General features: G+C 35.6%; 1 protein-coding gene across 10 annotated transcripts in view; it reads left to right on the top strand.

Annotated features, from left to right (window-relative positions):
- The window catches only part of CDC42BPA (CDC42 binding protein kinase alpha), a 331,226-nt gene that overhangs the window by 116,477 nt on the left and 198,119 nt on the right, over window positions 1-16,630 (top strand). For all 10 annotated transcript variants that reach the window (XM_054467753.2, XM_054467687.2, XM_054467761.2 and 7 more), the window contains one exon: window positions 3,930-4,078. In XM_054467753.2, coding sequence (XP_054323728.1) covers window positions 3,930-4,078 — 149 coding nt within the window. The remainder of the gene's footprint in view (window positions 1-3,929; window positions 4,079-16,630) is intronic.

The following is a 16,630-nucleotide window of genomic DNA, read 5'->3' on the forward strand; positions in this document are numbered from 1 at the left end:
TCTTTGCCTAGAAAAATTATAGCAATGTATCATGATAATTTTCAAAATGTTTTCAAATAATAAAATCCACTATGACAGTGTATTCTGTAATAGATGAATTTAACACTGCAGATTTGTGCATTGCTTACAAATCTACATTTTGGTATAAATATAGAAATAATTATATAATTTTGTAGGTATATTAATAGAAATAAAGTACCCAAATACCAAATTTTATATAGCAAAAAAAGCCTGAACTGTGATTTATCTCTCTCCTCTTGTTTAGTTTTATTTGCATTCTTTGTATTTGACATTAGGATTAACATTTCTTTTTCAAAGACATTTCTCAGGGAAAAATAGTCTGTATATACCCCTCAATAATTACTAAAATAGAATTAAAGACATAATTGGAGGAGGAATGAAACACTCTAGTAGTCATATCTCCTGTAACTTGCTAGTGTTTCTTTAGTTTAGGGGAGCCTTCATCATATATTCATCTCAAGAGTCAGAGGTCTTGGTTATCATCTAAGATTTCCTTTTGAACATTTATACAATATTAGAAAATAAAATCATTAAAAAAATGTTGACAAAGCTAATTTTAGATACCAAAAAAGGAAATTTTATTATATATAATTATTTTTCAAAGTAACTTTTAACCCTGATAGCTTTTAAATTGCCAAGTAAAGAACATAATTTATAATGCTATACAGTTTGAGAAAGCTGTGGCAAATAACTTTCATTTCTAACCTACTTACTACTATAGTTTATGAAGAAATTTGCAGTTATAGCAAGTAGACCTTTTGTGTGTTTCAGAAAAAGGCACATAATTTAATGAATGGTAGATATTATTGTGTGATTAGATCATTTTTCTTTAAGAAAAGCTCATTAAATACAAAGCTGCTTAGTTATATCAACATTGACACATAAAATTTTTATCACTTACATAACACTAGAATATAATGAACCAGTGAAATTTGTTTATTCTGTACTTTCTTGTTAATTGTTTCCTGATCAGTTATTTTATGGTTGAGGGGAAAAAAAAGAAAATATCTTGAATTGACATATGTAACTTGTTTAAAAGGTGAAAGATACTTGAATTTTAAATTAATTGTAGTAACTCATATGAACTCTAAATTCTTTATAGGAATCCAATTTGTGAAGACAGAAATTATTAGAAAAGTATCCTTTTTTTAGAAAAGTATTGTTTAGGGCCGGGCGCGGTGGCTCATGCCTGTAATCCCAGCACTTTGGGAGGCCGAGGCGGGCAGATCATGAGGTTAGGAGATTGAGACCATCCTGGCTAACACGGTGAAACCCTGTCTCTACTAAAAATACAAAAAATTAGCCAGGCGTGGTGGCGGGCGCCTGTAGTCCCAGCTACTGGGGAGGCTGAGGCAGGAGAATGGCCTGAACCCAGGAGGCGGAGCTTACAGTGAGCCGAGATCGCACCACTGCAGTGAGACTCCATCTCAAAAAAAAAAAAAAAAAAAAATTTATTTTTTAATAGTAAACAAAAAGAAAGCAAGGAGGAATAACTATAAGGGGAGGCTCTAAAGATTGACTGTTAACCTCTTTGTTATGGCAGCATGAGAATTAAAAGAGTTTCCTGATATTCCTACAAAGACTTCTAGAATTATATCTGTTCCTTGAAATGCTCATTTTGGGACACAACTCATTTATTGCATGTTTTCAGATGTTTTAGCATTGTTTCCTTGGACTGGAGCTCTTTAAAAAAAAATCCCCAAAGCTGCCATGGTCTTTTTAGTAATCTGACCAGTGATTCCTAAAATCAATGATTGTTGCTTTGGCTTTCATTTCCCTAATGACTATTGAAGTTAAGCATGTATTAATTGGCTGATTGTGTTCCCTCTTATGTGAATTATCTGTTAATATTCTTAGCCTAGTTTTGTTGGATTGTTTGTCCCTTTCTTAACAATTGGAAGGGGCTCTTTATTTTAGGATTATATCCTTGACCTATTATGAATATTACCCTCTCAGTCTGTTTTTTAAAAACTTTTATAAATACACCTTAGCTACATTGGGTAATATTTTAAAAGTAGTTTGTGATTAGGAGTACCATATATTCAATTTTACTATAAAATTAACCAATCAGAACAATATGATATTATAATAATATAGGAATGGGTAACCATAGCAGAATAGATTATCTAGGAACAGATATGAGTATATTTGGGATCTTAAAATATGACGAAGGGACATTTCATTTGAATTGAGGAGAAAGAATGGATTATTTAACTAGTTATTTTAGATTTTTAGTCTTATAGACTCTGTCTATAAGAAAATAGTCTTCACACTTTAATCAAAAGTAAATTGTCAGGATAGAGTCAGTTCAGCGTTAGGCCAGCCCAATGTGTTGGCTCACGCCTGTAATCCCAGAACTTTGGGAGGCCGAGGCGGGCGGATCACGAGGTCAGGGGATCAAGGCCATCCTGGCCAACATGGTGAAACCCCGTCTCTACTAAAAATACAAAAATTAGCTGGGTGTGGTGGCACGTGCCTGTAATCCCAGCTACTTGGGAGGCTGAGGCACGAGAATCGCTTGAACCCAGGAGGCAGGGGTTGCAGTGAACCAAGATCACGCCACTGCACTCCAGCCTGGCGACAGAGCAAGACTCCGTCTCAAAACAAACAAACAAACAAAAAATGTCAGGCCTAGTAAATACAGTAAGTAGGCCAAAGACACAGGATTTTAAATATATTCTGCTTCCCTAATTTTCAAGGCTTTAAATATGCGAAATTAGTTTCTTTGGTTTAACACACATTTCCTATGTTTATAATTTTAACATATAGTAATAAAAGGAATTTGAATTTTTTCAAGACTCTTCAAATCTTAATGTCAACTCAGTAATATCCCTGAAACAATATCTTCATTCTGTAATAAAACTTTAATTTCAAGGCATTATTATTGACATTCATGTATCTTGTACTCACTAGCCTTCATGTTAAGTGCTACATTATCATTATTGTAGTTAGGTAGATGAGAAAATGAAATGTCACAGAGATTAATTTTTCAACTTCCACTTACAACATGGAGTCAGTATTTGAATACAGGTTTCTCTGACTACAAAACCCATTTTTCCACTATGTCTAGTTTTCTCCCTCACTTAAAAATAATATACAGTATACACACAAATACACATGTATGTGTAATACATGTTTATAAAGCAATATAGAACATAAAGTTATAACATCATCTGTAATCTAACAACCTACAGAATCCCAGTGAACAGTTTGATGTACTCTCCTCATCGTTTCTTTTTTGGCACATCCACATACATACCCATAAGATCCATATCTAAAATTAGTTGGCTTCTGTTTATTATGTACACCTAAGAAAAGCCCATTCTGGTATTTTTACAGTATTAGAAATGGGAAGAGAAACATATGGTGAGAATTACTATATTCTACATAGTAGTGGTTTCTAAATGCTGATCTATAGGCTGATGCTGGTTCTAATAAAGTTCTTACTGATCCAAGGTGAAATAAGGAAAACATAATGATGATGAATATGAATTTCTTTCAGTGTAGGGACTATCCTGTATTCTGAGTTTTTTCTTTCATTTTTTTTTTTTTCAAGGGGGGGGTGGATTCAAATGTTCATTCTTCTAAAATCTTGGAAAGCTGTGTTCCATTGTTGTAGGTGAAGATGATGATAATGATGATATTATCTCTTTGCAAAATACAATAAGAATGGTAACCCTGTGTTGTTCTCTGCCCCAGTCTTTAAAAATTTTGTTTTACTGCTGTATGAAATTTAGAAGTTTTGTAATGACTGCTGGTCATCATCTTACACAGTTTCTTGTTAATTAGCTGCATATGTAATTAACTGTATAAATATTTGACCCAGTCCTGTTTGACCTTGGGATACAGTATATTAATTTTTCACCCTTGTTAGTTTACTGAGTACATTTTATTTTTTTCATTGACAGTACCTGGTTATGGATTATTATGTTGGTGGGGATTTGCTTACTCTGCTCAGCAAATTTGAAGATAGATTGCCTGAAGATATGGCTCGATTTTACTTGGCTGAGATGGTGATAGCAATTGACTCAGTTCATCAGCTACATTATGTACACAGGTAAAACAGTCCTTCATTGTACCTGGCTGTGAGTTACCATGTAATATCTAGCAACAGAGGTCTATTTCTTGCCAGATTTATTAATTATGGTCTTGGATACATTTATCGTCAACCAAAAAAATTTATTTTGAGATGATTTTGGTTGTTTTGCTTTGTTGTTGTTATTATTTGTCAGCATTACAGAACCGATGTGCCTGCTTATACATACATGTACATGTATAGTATCTAAAAGTTCTCACCCCTAGAAAAATAGACATTGGAGACTAGGAAAGGTGGGAGGAGGTGAGGGATGAGAAATTACCTATGGGTACAGGGTACACTATTCAAGTGATGGGTACACTGTATTGCATACCTCACAACCACACAATATGTCCATGTAACAAAGCTGCACTTGTACCCCCTAAATCTATTAAAAAAAAAGTTCTCACTTCCAGTCAGCATTTCTAGAAATCACTTCTTAAAAAACCACTCTTGTTTAAATGTACATATGAATTCCATCTCAAAAGGAGTATGCATTGGTCAGTTTCCTTATAGTTGAGTCTTATATATTTAAATTAGCTGGAATTCTAGACCATAAGTCATAGGTTCATTTGCTAAATAAGTCCTGTATTATATATTTTGTGTTTCTCAAGAAAATACTTTCAAGGATTATATGTGTCAAAAGAGATTTTTTTGTATGAAAGTGATAATTTTGATGTTCATGGAGTAATTATAAACTATTAATACTTTATATTTAAAAAATTTTTAAAATACCAACATGAATTTGGAAGGACACACAAAAAATAAGAAATAAATTAAGGATATATTGGATGATTTAAAAGGTACCCTCACATTTTAAGAGGAAAGTAGGAAACAGCAGAACGTTGTTGGTGAATTAATCATTCAAATGAGAGTATCTTTGGATGGTGCAAAATTTGAGAAAGAGAAAGATGCTGAGGAGAAGTAGGTAAAGCGATACTGCCAAGTTAGAAATAAACTAAACCATTTTCCAAGAGTGATTTTCAAACTTTGGCATGCATCTGAATCCTATGGAGGAAGGCTGGTTGAAACCCAGATTGTTGAGTCAGCTGCAGAAGTGCTGATTCAGTGGGTTGGGTGGGGCTGGGGAATTGCCATCTCTAACAAGTTGCCAGGTGGTGATGCTGCTGCTGGTGTAGTGACCACACTCTGAGAACTATGCTCTAAGACAGCAGTGACTGTTTAAGTTTTGGGTAGTGAGAGTGATCTCTGAGAAGAACATGAATGTGGCAGGAATAGAATGTTTCTGTTTCAGTGTTTGCTTTTTAAGATGTAGGTGTCTTAATTGCTATTTCATTTCATTAGTATTGAAGTTCTAGACATTATTTAAGGAAGACTACTTTAATTAAACAGTTTGTATTTTATCACATCTCTGTTTGGCTCTTGCCTATTCATGTGCTTTTCTCTGTGGGTATCTGATTGTCACAGTTTTTATTGAAAATAAAGATATGGAAATGCTTTGAAAATTGTAAAGTACAATGCAGTTGTTTTTTTTTTTTAATTTAAATTTTTGTAGAGATGGGGGTCTCACTGTGTTGCTCAGGCTGGTCTTGAACTCCTGGACTCAAGTGATCCTGCCACCTCAGCCTCCCAAAGTGTTGGGATTACAGGCATAGCTACCACTCCTGGCCACAGTGCAGCTTTAAAGATGGTATTGTGGTCTCAAGAGTCAGTTATAGAATGAGAAACGAAAGTGCTGTTTTGTGGCTTAAACAGTAATCCAAAATCCTAGCTGAGGACTATCATTTAAAAATACTCACAGAAAATACTATTTCGTTGAATATTTGAAGAATGTTACTAAACATAGAGTCTTAGGCTTATGGAATTGAGAGACTTTACCCAGTTTATATGTAATTCTTGACAAGGAATAACTACTTCTGAAAATTATATGCCTGAATCAGTCAAAGTAAATATGAGGTATTTGTAGTATCTTTCATTCTGCCAGGCTTGTTAGAGATACTGTTATGTGGACTGAAAACCATTTCAACCTTGAGCTGTGCTTAAGTACATCTAATTTTACAAGGTACTTTAAATGAATCGTATTTATTCCATTGTTGGGCAGCTCTAATATTATAAAATTTTATTTTATATTAAGCTGAATTTCTTCTCTTTTCTTTTTTTTTTTTTTTTTTTTGAGACAGAGTTTCGCTCTTGTTGCCCAAGCTGGAGTGCCCTTGTGTGATCTTGGCTCACCGCAACCTCCGCCTCCTGGGTTCAAGCGATTCTCCTGCCTCAGCCTCCTGAGTAGCTGGAATTACAGTCATGCATCATGAAGCCTGGCTAATTTTTTGTACTTTTAGTAGAGACGGGTTTTCTCCATGTTGGTCAGGTTGGTCTTGAACTCCCTACCTCAGGTGATCTTCCCGCCTCAGCCTCTGAAAGTACTGGGATTACAGGCGTGAGCCACCGCGCCCGGCCTTGAATTTCTTTTTATTTTAGTCATTGGTTCTAGTTTTGCTTTTAGAGTCACATATAATTTATTTCTCTTCTAGTTATCATGCTTTCTGAAATCTTCTTTAGGTTAAACATCTAAACAGCTCTAGTTTCTCTGTTATAACAATTTGTATACACTTCCTATCTTCCTTGTCTTAATCCCCCACCACACATTCTGCCCATTCCCACACCTGTTCTGCCTCCCTCCTTTTCTCTACTTTTACCTTTCCGTGGATGCTCCATTGTGTTAATGTGCTTCTTAAAATGTTATTCTCATTTTCTGGATAGACTATTTTCAGCAAATGCTTTACTGAGGAAATATTTTTTGAGTCCTCTTTTATAAGTAACATTGTGCTAAACTATGTGGAATCGTAAGTACGTAGGTATAGCATATAGTTGTGGCTTTTGAAAAGGTTTCAGTTGTTTGGAGACGCAAAACCTAAGAGAGAAATAAAACTTAAAATACCACAAGTTAAATAATCATTTAAGGCCAAAGTGTAAGAGATAGTGGAGTGAGTCCAGACTGTGGATTGCTAAATGAGTTATACAAGCAAATTACAGTGAGCTCGAGAAATGAGTAATAAGTTTATTTCTAATGATCAGTTCTAATCCTTATTTAACTTAACTTTGTGCTATTCACTGTATTCTAACACAAATTCTGTGATTTAGATGTCATCTAAAATTGATGCTGCCCCATTTTGTAGATGAGGAAACCCAGCTTCAGAGACATTAGTTAGTAAGTAGCATAGCCTAGATTAAAATCTAAGTCAGGCTTGTCTCCAGATTTATGTTCTTTGCACAACATCATGTTTTTCATAGAAGACTTTAATGGTGGGGCTTTGAAGAATGAGAAGACTCTGTAGGCAGATACGAAGGAATTCAAGATAGGTGAATGGTAGGAGAAAAGCACATGAGCAGGCAAATGGTAGTTTTGGAAAATACTTAATAGACTAGTTTGGCTAGAGAAAAGAGTTCATGTTGAGTTTAGTAGGAGATTAATTTGTAAAGAGATCTTGGTTCTTATCATGGAACTCTTGAATGTTACAGACTTTGTATCTTGGTAGCAAATAAACTGCAATGAATTTTAGGCAATGAAATGTGAAGTTTTTTTGTGGTAAACTTCGTGTCTTAGAGTTTTATGAAATTTATCAAATTTCCAAATGTGTTATAATTCATGAACTTAAAATATAGGGATGTGGAGAATACAAGAAGGGACTAGTGAGACTGTTGTGTTTAAGGAAGGGAATACTCTCCTTTTTCTTGTGTTCTTTTTAAGGAAATATATTTCTAGACTTGTAAAAGTATGTTATTTGTCTTCTATCAGCACAAAATCTCGCATATGAAAAAATTTGCGCAAAGGTTTAACAAGAGCAATGGAAAGTAGCAAATGGTAGGAATAATTAAAGTAAAATATTTTCTAATAACATTGAGTAGTCAAAAATTACTGGACTCGGAATCAGAAGATTTAATTCCATCACCTATCAGATTCCCCATCTGTTAAAGGAGGATAATAAATAACGTTTACTCTGCTTGTTTTGCCAGGCTATTGGGAAGGTGAGATGAAATGTGTATATGAAAGTGTTTTGACAGTATAGAAAATATGCCGTTACAATTAGGGAAACATCTTTTTGCATTATAAATTTGAGGCATTAAAATTGTTATGAATAAGATAGTTTCATCCTTCAGTTCTATAATTCTAAATACATTTTTCTGTCTAGGTCTATTGAGAATATTTCTTACTCTTCCTTAGTTTTCATTTCTGATTTTCCCTTCCTTTCTTTGGGCAGCATTTTTCATAAGCTTTTGTGTGTGCTAAATTTTATTTCAGAAATGCAGGGATATAAGCATATATTTCTAAATTTGCTTGTGTTTCCTAAGGAAAGTTTTACAACTGGGATACACTGGCAGTTGTAAAAATGGTTGCCTAAAGAGACTAGGGTAGAGAGAAAGTGGGATGGACAGGGATAGGAATGAAAGCTCAATTTCTAAGTGAATACCCTTTCATATATACTTTTTAAATTAATAAACTTCCTTATTTAGAGCAGTTTTAGGATCATAGAAAAATTGAGTGAAAAGTATAGAGTTCCCCTTATATCTATTCCCGCCCGCCACACACACACACATATGCACAGCCTCCCTCACTGTCAACATACCTTACCAGAGTGTGGCACATTTGTTAACATCGATGACCCTTCATTATCACCTAAGTCCATAGTTTACATGTTTGCATTCGTGTTCTCTGTTGGTGTTGTACATTCTATGGGCTTTGACAAATGCAGAACAACGTGTATCCGCCATAATAGTATTATGCGGAATAATTTCACTGCCCTAAAAATGCTCTGTGTTCCACCTCTTTATTCCTCCCTTCCCGCTAACCCCTGGACATGACTGATCTTTTTACTGTCTCATAGGTTTGCCTTTTCCAGAATATCATATAGTTGTAATCGTACAGTTTATAGCCTTTTCAGATTGGCTTCTCTTGCTTAGCAATATTTAAGGTTTGATAGCTCATTTCTTTTTAGTGAGTAACATTCTATTGTCTGCATGTACCACAGTTTATCCATTTTCCTACTTAAGGACATCTTGGTTGCTTCTAAGCTTTGGCAGTTGTGAATGAAGCTGCATTTTATATGATTGCTTCTTTTTTTCCCCTCTATCTCTTTTTAGCATTTTCAGTTATACTTCTATTTTTTAACTTTTCTTAATGGTTACCCTAGAGTTTGCAATATAAATTTACAACTAATCTCAGCCCACTTTGAAATAACATGGTACTGCTTCGTAGGTAGTGAAGTACCTTGTAATAACAGAGTAATCCTAATTCCGTGTTCTTGTCCCTTGTATCATTGCTGTCATTTATTTCATGCATAAGTAAGAATTCATATTTGAGTACATTGTTGCCATTCTTTTGAGCAAACTGTTATCTTTTAGATTAATTAAAAGTAAAAGGTAAAAGTTTTTATTTTGCCTTCACTTATTCATTCTCTGATGCTGTTCCTCTCTTTACATAGTTCTGTTTCTGATTTGTATCATTTTTCTTCTTTTTGAAGAACTTTTCAATTTTTCCTGAAATATGATTTTCCTGGCAACAAATTCCCTCAATTTTTGTTTGTCTGAGAAAGTATTTCTCTTTCACTTTTGAAGGATAATTTTGCAGCATGTGAAATCACAGGTTGGTGAGGCTTTCTTTTTTTCTTTTAAATATTTCACTTCACTCTCTTCTTACTTGCATGGTTTTTAAGGAATCAGATATGATTCTTATCTTTGTTCCTCTATACGTAAGGTGTTTTTTTCCTCTGGCTTCTTTCAGGGTTTTTTCTTTTTTTTTTTTTTTAATATTCTGTAGTTTGAAAATGGTGTGCCTAGGTATAGTTTTTTTTTTTTTTTTTTTTGGCGGGTGGGGTGGGGTGGCAGGTGCCATTTATCTTGCTTGATATTTTTTGGATTTCCTGGCTCTGTGGTTTGACGTAGGAAAATTTTGGGAAATTCTCAGACATTATAGCTTCATTCCATTTCCTTCTAGTATTCCCATTACATGTAACTTACACCTTTTATAGTAATCCCACAGTTCTTGGATATTCTGTTCTGTTTTTTTTTTTTCCCCCAGTCTTCTCTTTGCTTTTTTCGTTTTGAAGTTTCTATTATATTCTCAAACTCAGAGATTCTTTTCTAAGTGGTGTCTAGTCTACTAATGAGCTCATCAAAAATATTATTTATTTCTGTTAGTGTTTTTGATCTCTAGCATTTCTGATTCTTTCTTAGACTTTCCATCTTATTTATCTGTTCTTGCGTGTTGCCTACTTTAACCATAAAATCTTTAACATATTAATAATAGTTTTTAAAATTCCTGGTCTGATCATTGCAACATTGTTGCCATATCTGACTCTCATTCTGATGTCTGTCCAGTCTCTTTGTCCCATTGTTAGTATGCCTTGTAATTTTTTGTTGAAAGACAGACATGATGTTGTTAACCTTAAATAACAAGATTAGAAAATAAGTATAGACTTTGAGCCCAAAGCTTGAGGATGGCCACCAGAGAGCATAGATTCTGTTTGCCTTGAATATACATTCTGATTAGCAGTGTTACAAGTGGGTTTTTAAGGAAAAAAGAAGAGGCAGTTCCTAAGTTGTTACCAAGAATTTACATTAAAATATCAGAAGCTCTTGGTTAGCTATACATTGTTCTTTGTATCACAAACTCCAGGAACACGAAGACGATGGGTGAGACAGGTAGCCAGTAACAAAATGCCTTCAAACAATTGCCCCTGGGTTTGAGGGGCGAGTGACTGAAGTCCCATACTCATGTCTCTCTGGGCCTACTAAATTTTGCATGCCTCACATAGCTCAGACTGCTTTGATCTCTTTTTCTTTTCTGAGTGTATTGGGCAAAAGGAATTGCAGTAAGTGGGCCTTGAGTGATGTAGTGGCAAGGGGCGTGTGTGTGCATGTATGTGTTGGTAAGGGGCCATTCTGTGGTCCTGTGATTAGGTCTCAATCTTTAGTGAGGCTTTGAGACTGCACAGTGAACACCAGGGCTTCTCAGCTTCTCAGTACCCCTGCCACCTCTGTACCTCCCTTCCTGCCTTCCTGCTGAGTTGGGACAGGATGGCTAGAAGGTGCCAGACTTGGGCACCTCCTTCTGGTAGGTTAGTCTCTGATAATACCCCAGCAGGTTAGGCTCTGAAAAATTCCAAACAGATTAGGCTCTGGTAAAATAGTTTCTCCTGAGGGCCGGCCTTCTTAAGAAGAGAATACTCTGGCATATTTCAGAATGCAGCAGAGATTCTCTTTTCTCCTCCCTCTGTTGGAAGCATGAGGGTATGTTTCTCTGGTATTCACTATGAGGACCTGGTTGAGCTCTTAGTGGTAAAACTCAAAAATAAATGTGCGGCCTCCCTATGACTGGGCCGCCTTTGGAGTTTTTAATCTTTCAGGCTTGTCCACACTGAACCTCCAGCAATTCTTCAATCACAGTTTAGGTTTTCCTAACCAGGCACTGGTTCTCTGCAAGGTTTCTGCCGTGGATTTTTAAACTGCCAAGTTGTGATTCTTCATAGCCACCTGTCTGTCCAATTTGGGGACAACAGTTTGCCCTGTGACCTTACTTCTCTTACATGTCTAAGAAGAGTTGTTGATTTTTCAGTTTGTTCAGGTTTTTACTTTTTGTTAGGACGCTGTGGTGACTTCTGGACTCCTTACATACTAGAAGTGGAAGTCTCACCATAATCTTTTAAAACTTAGATTTCAGAATAACATGCTTTATCATTGTGATACAGCTCCAATGAGTGGAGGAACACCAGATTCTTCCTCTTAAGTTGAATTAGAAAAAAACGACACGGACACACGTGGAGTAGTTTTAAGGAGCAGGGAGTTTAATAGGCAAGACAGAAGGGGGAGGAAAGAAAGAAAAAGCTTCCCTCTACAGAGACGGAGGGGGGCTCCAAAGCCAAGCGACAGAACCCCACTTTGAGGTAGTATCAGCCAGCTATATTGGAAGGCTGGAGGAGGTGGTTTCTGATTTGCATAGAGCTCAGGGCATTGGTTTGACCAGGCATGTCATTCACGTAGCCCGTGAAAAAACTGGCCCTCCCACCCTCTCTTTTTAATATGCAAATGCAGGGCGCCATGATGTTCCACACACGTGGGGATATGTAGGGGCAGCCATACTGCCAGGCACATGTGGGGGCAAGGGCAAGAGGACAGCGGTGGGAATCACCATGTTAGGTGGACCCAGTTTCTAATGGCTAACATTTGCATATCAAAGGTTGCCAGCCCGGGTCTAAGACCCAAGGCTTTCATTCTAGACAAGAGCTGCAAAAAATCTTCTAAGGACCCCTTTTTTTCCTATCTGCCTAAAATAATTTCTTAATAACTCCTACCTCAATTGAGGGTACAGCAACTAAGAACTTTTTGTTTAAAAAAAAAAAAAAAGTGTTCTTGTAAAGATGAAAAGATTTCCAAAGATGCTAATTAAAGTGTTAAGTGACTAGCTGGAAAAATAACAGCTTGTTATTTTATTGAGAAACCTAAGAACGGTATGATGTTATAAAGATAAACACTCAAAGGGGCTATTACTATTATTTTCTACTAAAAGTTACCCCAGTAGCCTTCTCCCTTTTGAAGGAGGCAGGGAAATGATGCAGTGGTATTGAGTGAAGAAAAATGATATTAATAGAGCAGCTAATAATACTGGTGAATATTGTTTGGAGGAAGTAGAAATAATGAGTGGCTAGTAGATTTGAAATGCTTTAAACATTAAAGATGTCAGTTCTTCCCAAATTGATCTACAGACTTAGTCTTTATTCTTTATTTTTTTTCATGTTCTTTCATGAGGTGGCAAATCTATAGGTTTATTGCAATCTCTCAAAATTCTAGCAAGATTCCTTTAGATAGAGACAAGTTTATTTTAAATTTTATATGGAAAGGCAATAGAACTGGAGTAAACGGATTTTGAAAAAGGAGAATAAAGTGGAAAGAATCACTCTACCAGATATTAAGCCATGCTATATTGCCACCTTAAGCAAGACCATGAGATAATTGTGATGTAATAAACACACAGATCATTGGAAGACATTAGCGAGCCCACACGTAGGCTAACAGAGGTATTTCCAGCTGATTTTGAGAAAGGTGCAAAAGCAAAAATAATCTTCAACAAATGGTGCTCAAATAAGAGACCAAAAAAAAAAACAAAAAAAACCAGAAACCCAAATAACTTCCCCAAAGCTCTCATAAATACAAAAATCAATTCAAAATGGGTCATGGATTTAAATGTACAATATAAAACTATAAAACTGTTGGAAGAAAATATTGGAGAACATTTTCTGAATCTAGGGCTTGGTAAGGAGTTTTTAGTTATGACAAAAAATATGATCAATAAAAATGAATAAATGGGACTTCATTAAAATTAAAATTATGTGCTCAATGAAAGACCCTGGTAAGACTATAAAAAGACAAGCTACAAAGTGGGAGAAAATAGTTGTCAACATATCTTACAAAGGTTTTATATCTAGACTATATAAAGAACTCTCAAAATACAATTAAAAAGCCCAATCTAATTACAAAATAGGGAAAAGATAATAGACATTTCACCCAAGAAGAGATAGAGATGGCAAGTAAGCATATGAAAAGAAGTTCAATATACTGATATTGAATATTACGAAAATGCCAGTTAAAGCCATAATGAGATATTATTACCCACCTGTTTGAACAGTTAAAATAAAAAGTAGATAATACTAAATGCTAGCAAGGATATGGAGAAAGTGGATCTCTTACGTGTTGCTGGTAGAAATCGAAAATGGCACAGCTACTTTGGAAGACAGTTGGACATTTTTTAAAAGAAGTTAAGCATGTAACATGATCTGACCTGTCAGTTACATTCTTGAGCAATTATCCCAGACAAGTCAAGATTTATATTCACAGAAAAATCTGTACTTGTGTGTTCATAGCGGCTTTATTTGTAATAGCAAAATACTGGAAACAACCCAGGTATCCTTCAGTGGGTGAATAGTTAACAAAACTGGTATATCCATGCAGTGGAGTACTACTGAACAATAAAAAGGAATGAACTTCTGATATATACAATAACCTGGAGGGGCCTCAAGGGTGTTATGCTTTGTGAGAAGAATTAAATCTCAAAATGTTACATACTGTATGTTTCCATTTATATAACATTCTTGAATGACAAAATTACAGAGATAGAGAACAGATGAATAATTTCCAGGGGACAGGACCTGGGGAAAATGAATGGGGGAGTGAGTAGAAATACAAAGAGGCAGTCAGTGTGAGGGAGTTCTTTTGTGATAATGGAACAGTTATATATTGTGGTTGTGGTGGTAGTTACACGAATCTATACACAGAATAAAATTGCACAGAACTATACATGCACACACGTACATTTTTAAAATGGCATGTACTAGGCTTCTCCAGAGAGACAGAACCAGTAGGATATATGTATATATAAAAGGGAGTCAGTTATGGAGAATTAAGTCACACGATTACAAGGTGAAGTCCCATGATAGGATATCTGCAAGCTGGGGAAAGAGAGAAGCCAGTAATGGCTCAGTCCGAGTCTGAAAGCCAGAAAACCAGGGAAGCCGACACGGCAGCCTTCAGTCTGTGGCCGAAGTCCTGAGATTCCCCGGGAAGCTGCTGGTGCAAGTCCAAAGGTTGGTGAACCTGGAGTCTGATGTCCCAGGGCAGGAAAAGCGGAAGCAAGCTTCATGCACTGGAAGAAGAAAGAGCCAGAAGACTCAGCAAGCAGAATTATCCCACCTTCTAACACCTGCTTGCCCACATTGAGGGTGGGTCTTCCTCTTTCAGTCCATTGACTCAAATGTCAGTTTCCTCTGGTAACACTGTCACAAACACACCCAGAAACAATACTTTACCAGCCAATTAGGCATCCTTCAATCCAGTCACATTGACACCTAATATTAGTTATCACAGGGTGAAAACTGAATAAGGTCTAGTCTAACAGTAATGTACCGTTGTCCGTTTTTTTGTTTGATGTTGTGCTGCAGTTATCATATGTTACCATTGGGGGAAGCTGGTGGAAGAGTACAAGGGATCCATTGAACTATTTTTAAATTTCCTGTGAGCCTATTATTTCAAAATAAAAATTTTTAGGAAAAAGAAGGGCCTCAATGACTTGCTTTTCTAAAGACTGGAAACCAAGCCCAAGAAATTCTGTACCTTATATTTCACCTGCAGTGCATATAAATTTGGTCAGTTCCTCAAGATTGCCAAATTTGCTTAGGCTCTTTGGCCTACCAGGAAGTGATTTTTCTTACCAGGCTGGGATCTGTAATTCGAACTTTTGGGTGTTGTTAACATGTAGCTGCTATGCAAATCATGGGATAAGATGAATTTACTTCGCGAAACAGAGTAGGTAATGAAGAGAGTGCAGGACTGATGAGCCATGAGGACTCCAGGTTTTAGAGACTGGATAGATTAGGAGTAGCCAATAAAGAAAACTAAAAAGGAGCAGTCAGAGGTTAGGAGGAAAATCATGATAGCTGAGAGCATACCTACAATGTCTTATGGAAAATAAAAGTAATCATTTTCCCCTTATATTTAATTACATTAATGTCTTAACTGATGCATTTCAGGCAAACATTTATTATGTTTTTCCTGTGGATGCTAGTGTCCTGGGTGTTGGAGGTTGAAGTAGAGAAGGCTGTAGGGTATTGCCTGCTTTTATGTAAGTAATATACTTTTTACCTTGAATTTACTGTCTTTGGGGAGATGATAAAAGCTTAAGAAAATACTTCTGCTTCGTAGTTGTGCCCAAGTTGGACAGATGTTCATCTCAATTTTAATTTCGTAAATTCATTCATTTATCATGAAGGTATTAGGCTGTACAGTTTTTCCTGGTATTCTAGCTATTTTCTTGGGTAAGAGGTACCATAGAACTGGAGGAAATACTCTTTAGAGGAGCTGCTTGAAGATTAACTGTTATAATAGAGAGTAAGCGACAACTGAAACAGGTTTAAAACAAAAAGCCGCAAAAATTATTTTTACATCTCCATGTAAAATAAAAGAGAATAGTAGATGAACAAGTGAATCAGGAAGGTCTCTTGGAAAAAGCCATGTTTATCATAGGAAGAAGATACTTCAAAAAATTGAAATAGCTTAAAGAAGGAGGACCAAAGTAAATAATATGTACAAAAAATGACCATTGAGGTTCTGAAATAATATTTTATCATTATTTTAATGTTAAAGATGTCACTTGAATACATAGAAAAATGCAATATGAAGATCTTAATATTATGAAAATATGTCCATCTTTATGCTTTTAACAAAATGGTGGTGGTTTTTTCCCTGTGTTAGTTGAAATACTATTTTGGCAATTGTATCTTTTTTTCAAATATCTGTAAACTCAGATTTGTGCATCTATGCATTATGCATCTATAAAGTGAATAGATGCACTTTAATTTCAACTAAAAGTTTGAATCCCAGCATTACTGTTTTTGATTTGCTGCATAGGCAGTTTGCATTTTAAGGGTGTACCCTTTCTTTTCAATTATTTATTTGTTCAAATACAAAATTTGGGAGTAGAGATTATTTCTAATGACTTAACAGCATCATGTGGTATGTCTGATTAAG

Source organism: Pongo pygmaeus, chromosome 1 (genome assembly GCF_028885625.2).
Source record: "Pongo pygmaeus isolate AG05252 chromosome 1, NHGRI_mPonPyg2-v2.0_pri, whole genome shotgun sequence".
NCBI lineage: Eukaryota > Metazoa > Chordata > Mammalia > Primates > Hominidae > Pongo > Pongo pygmaeus.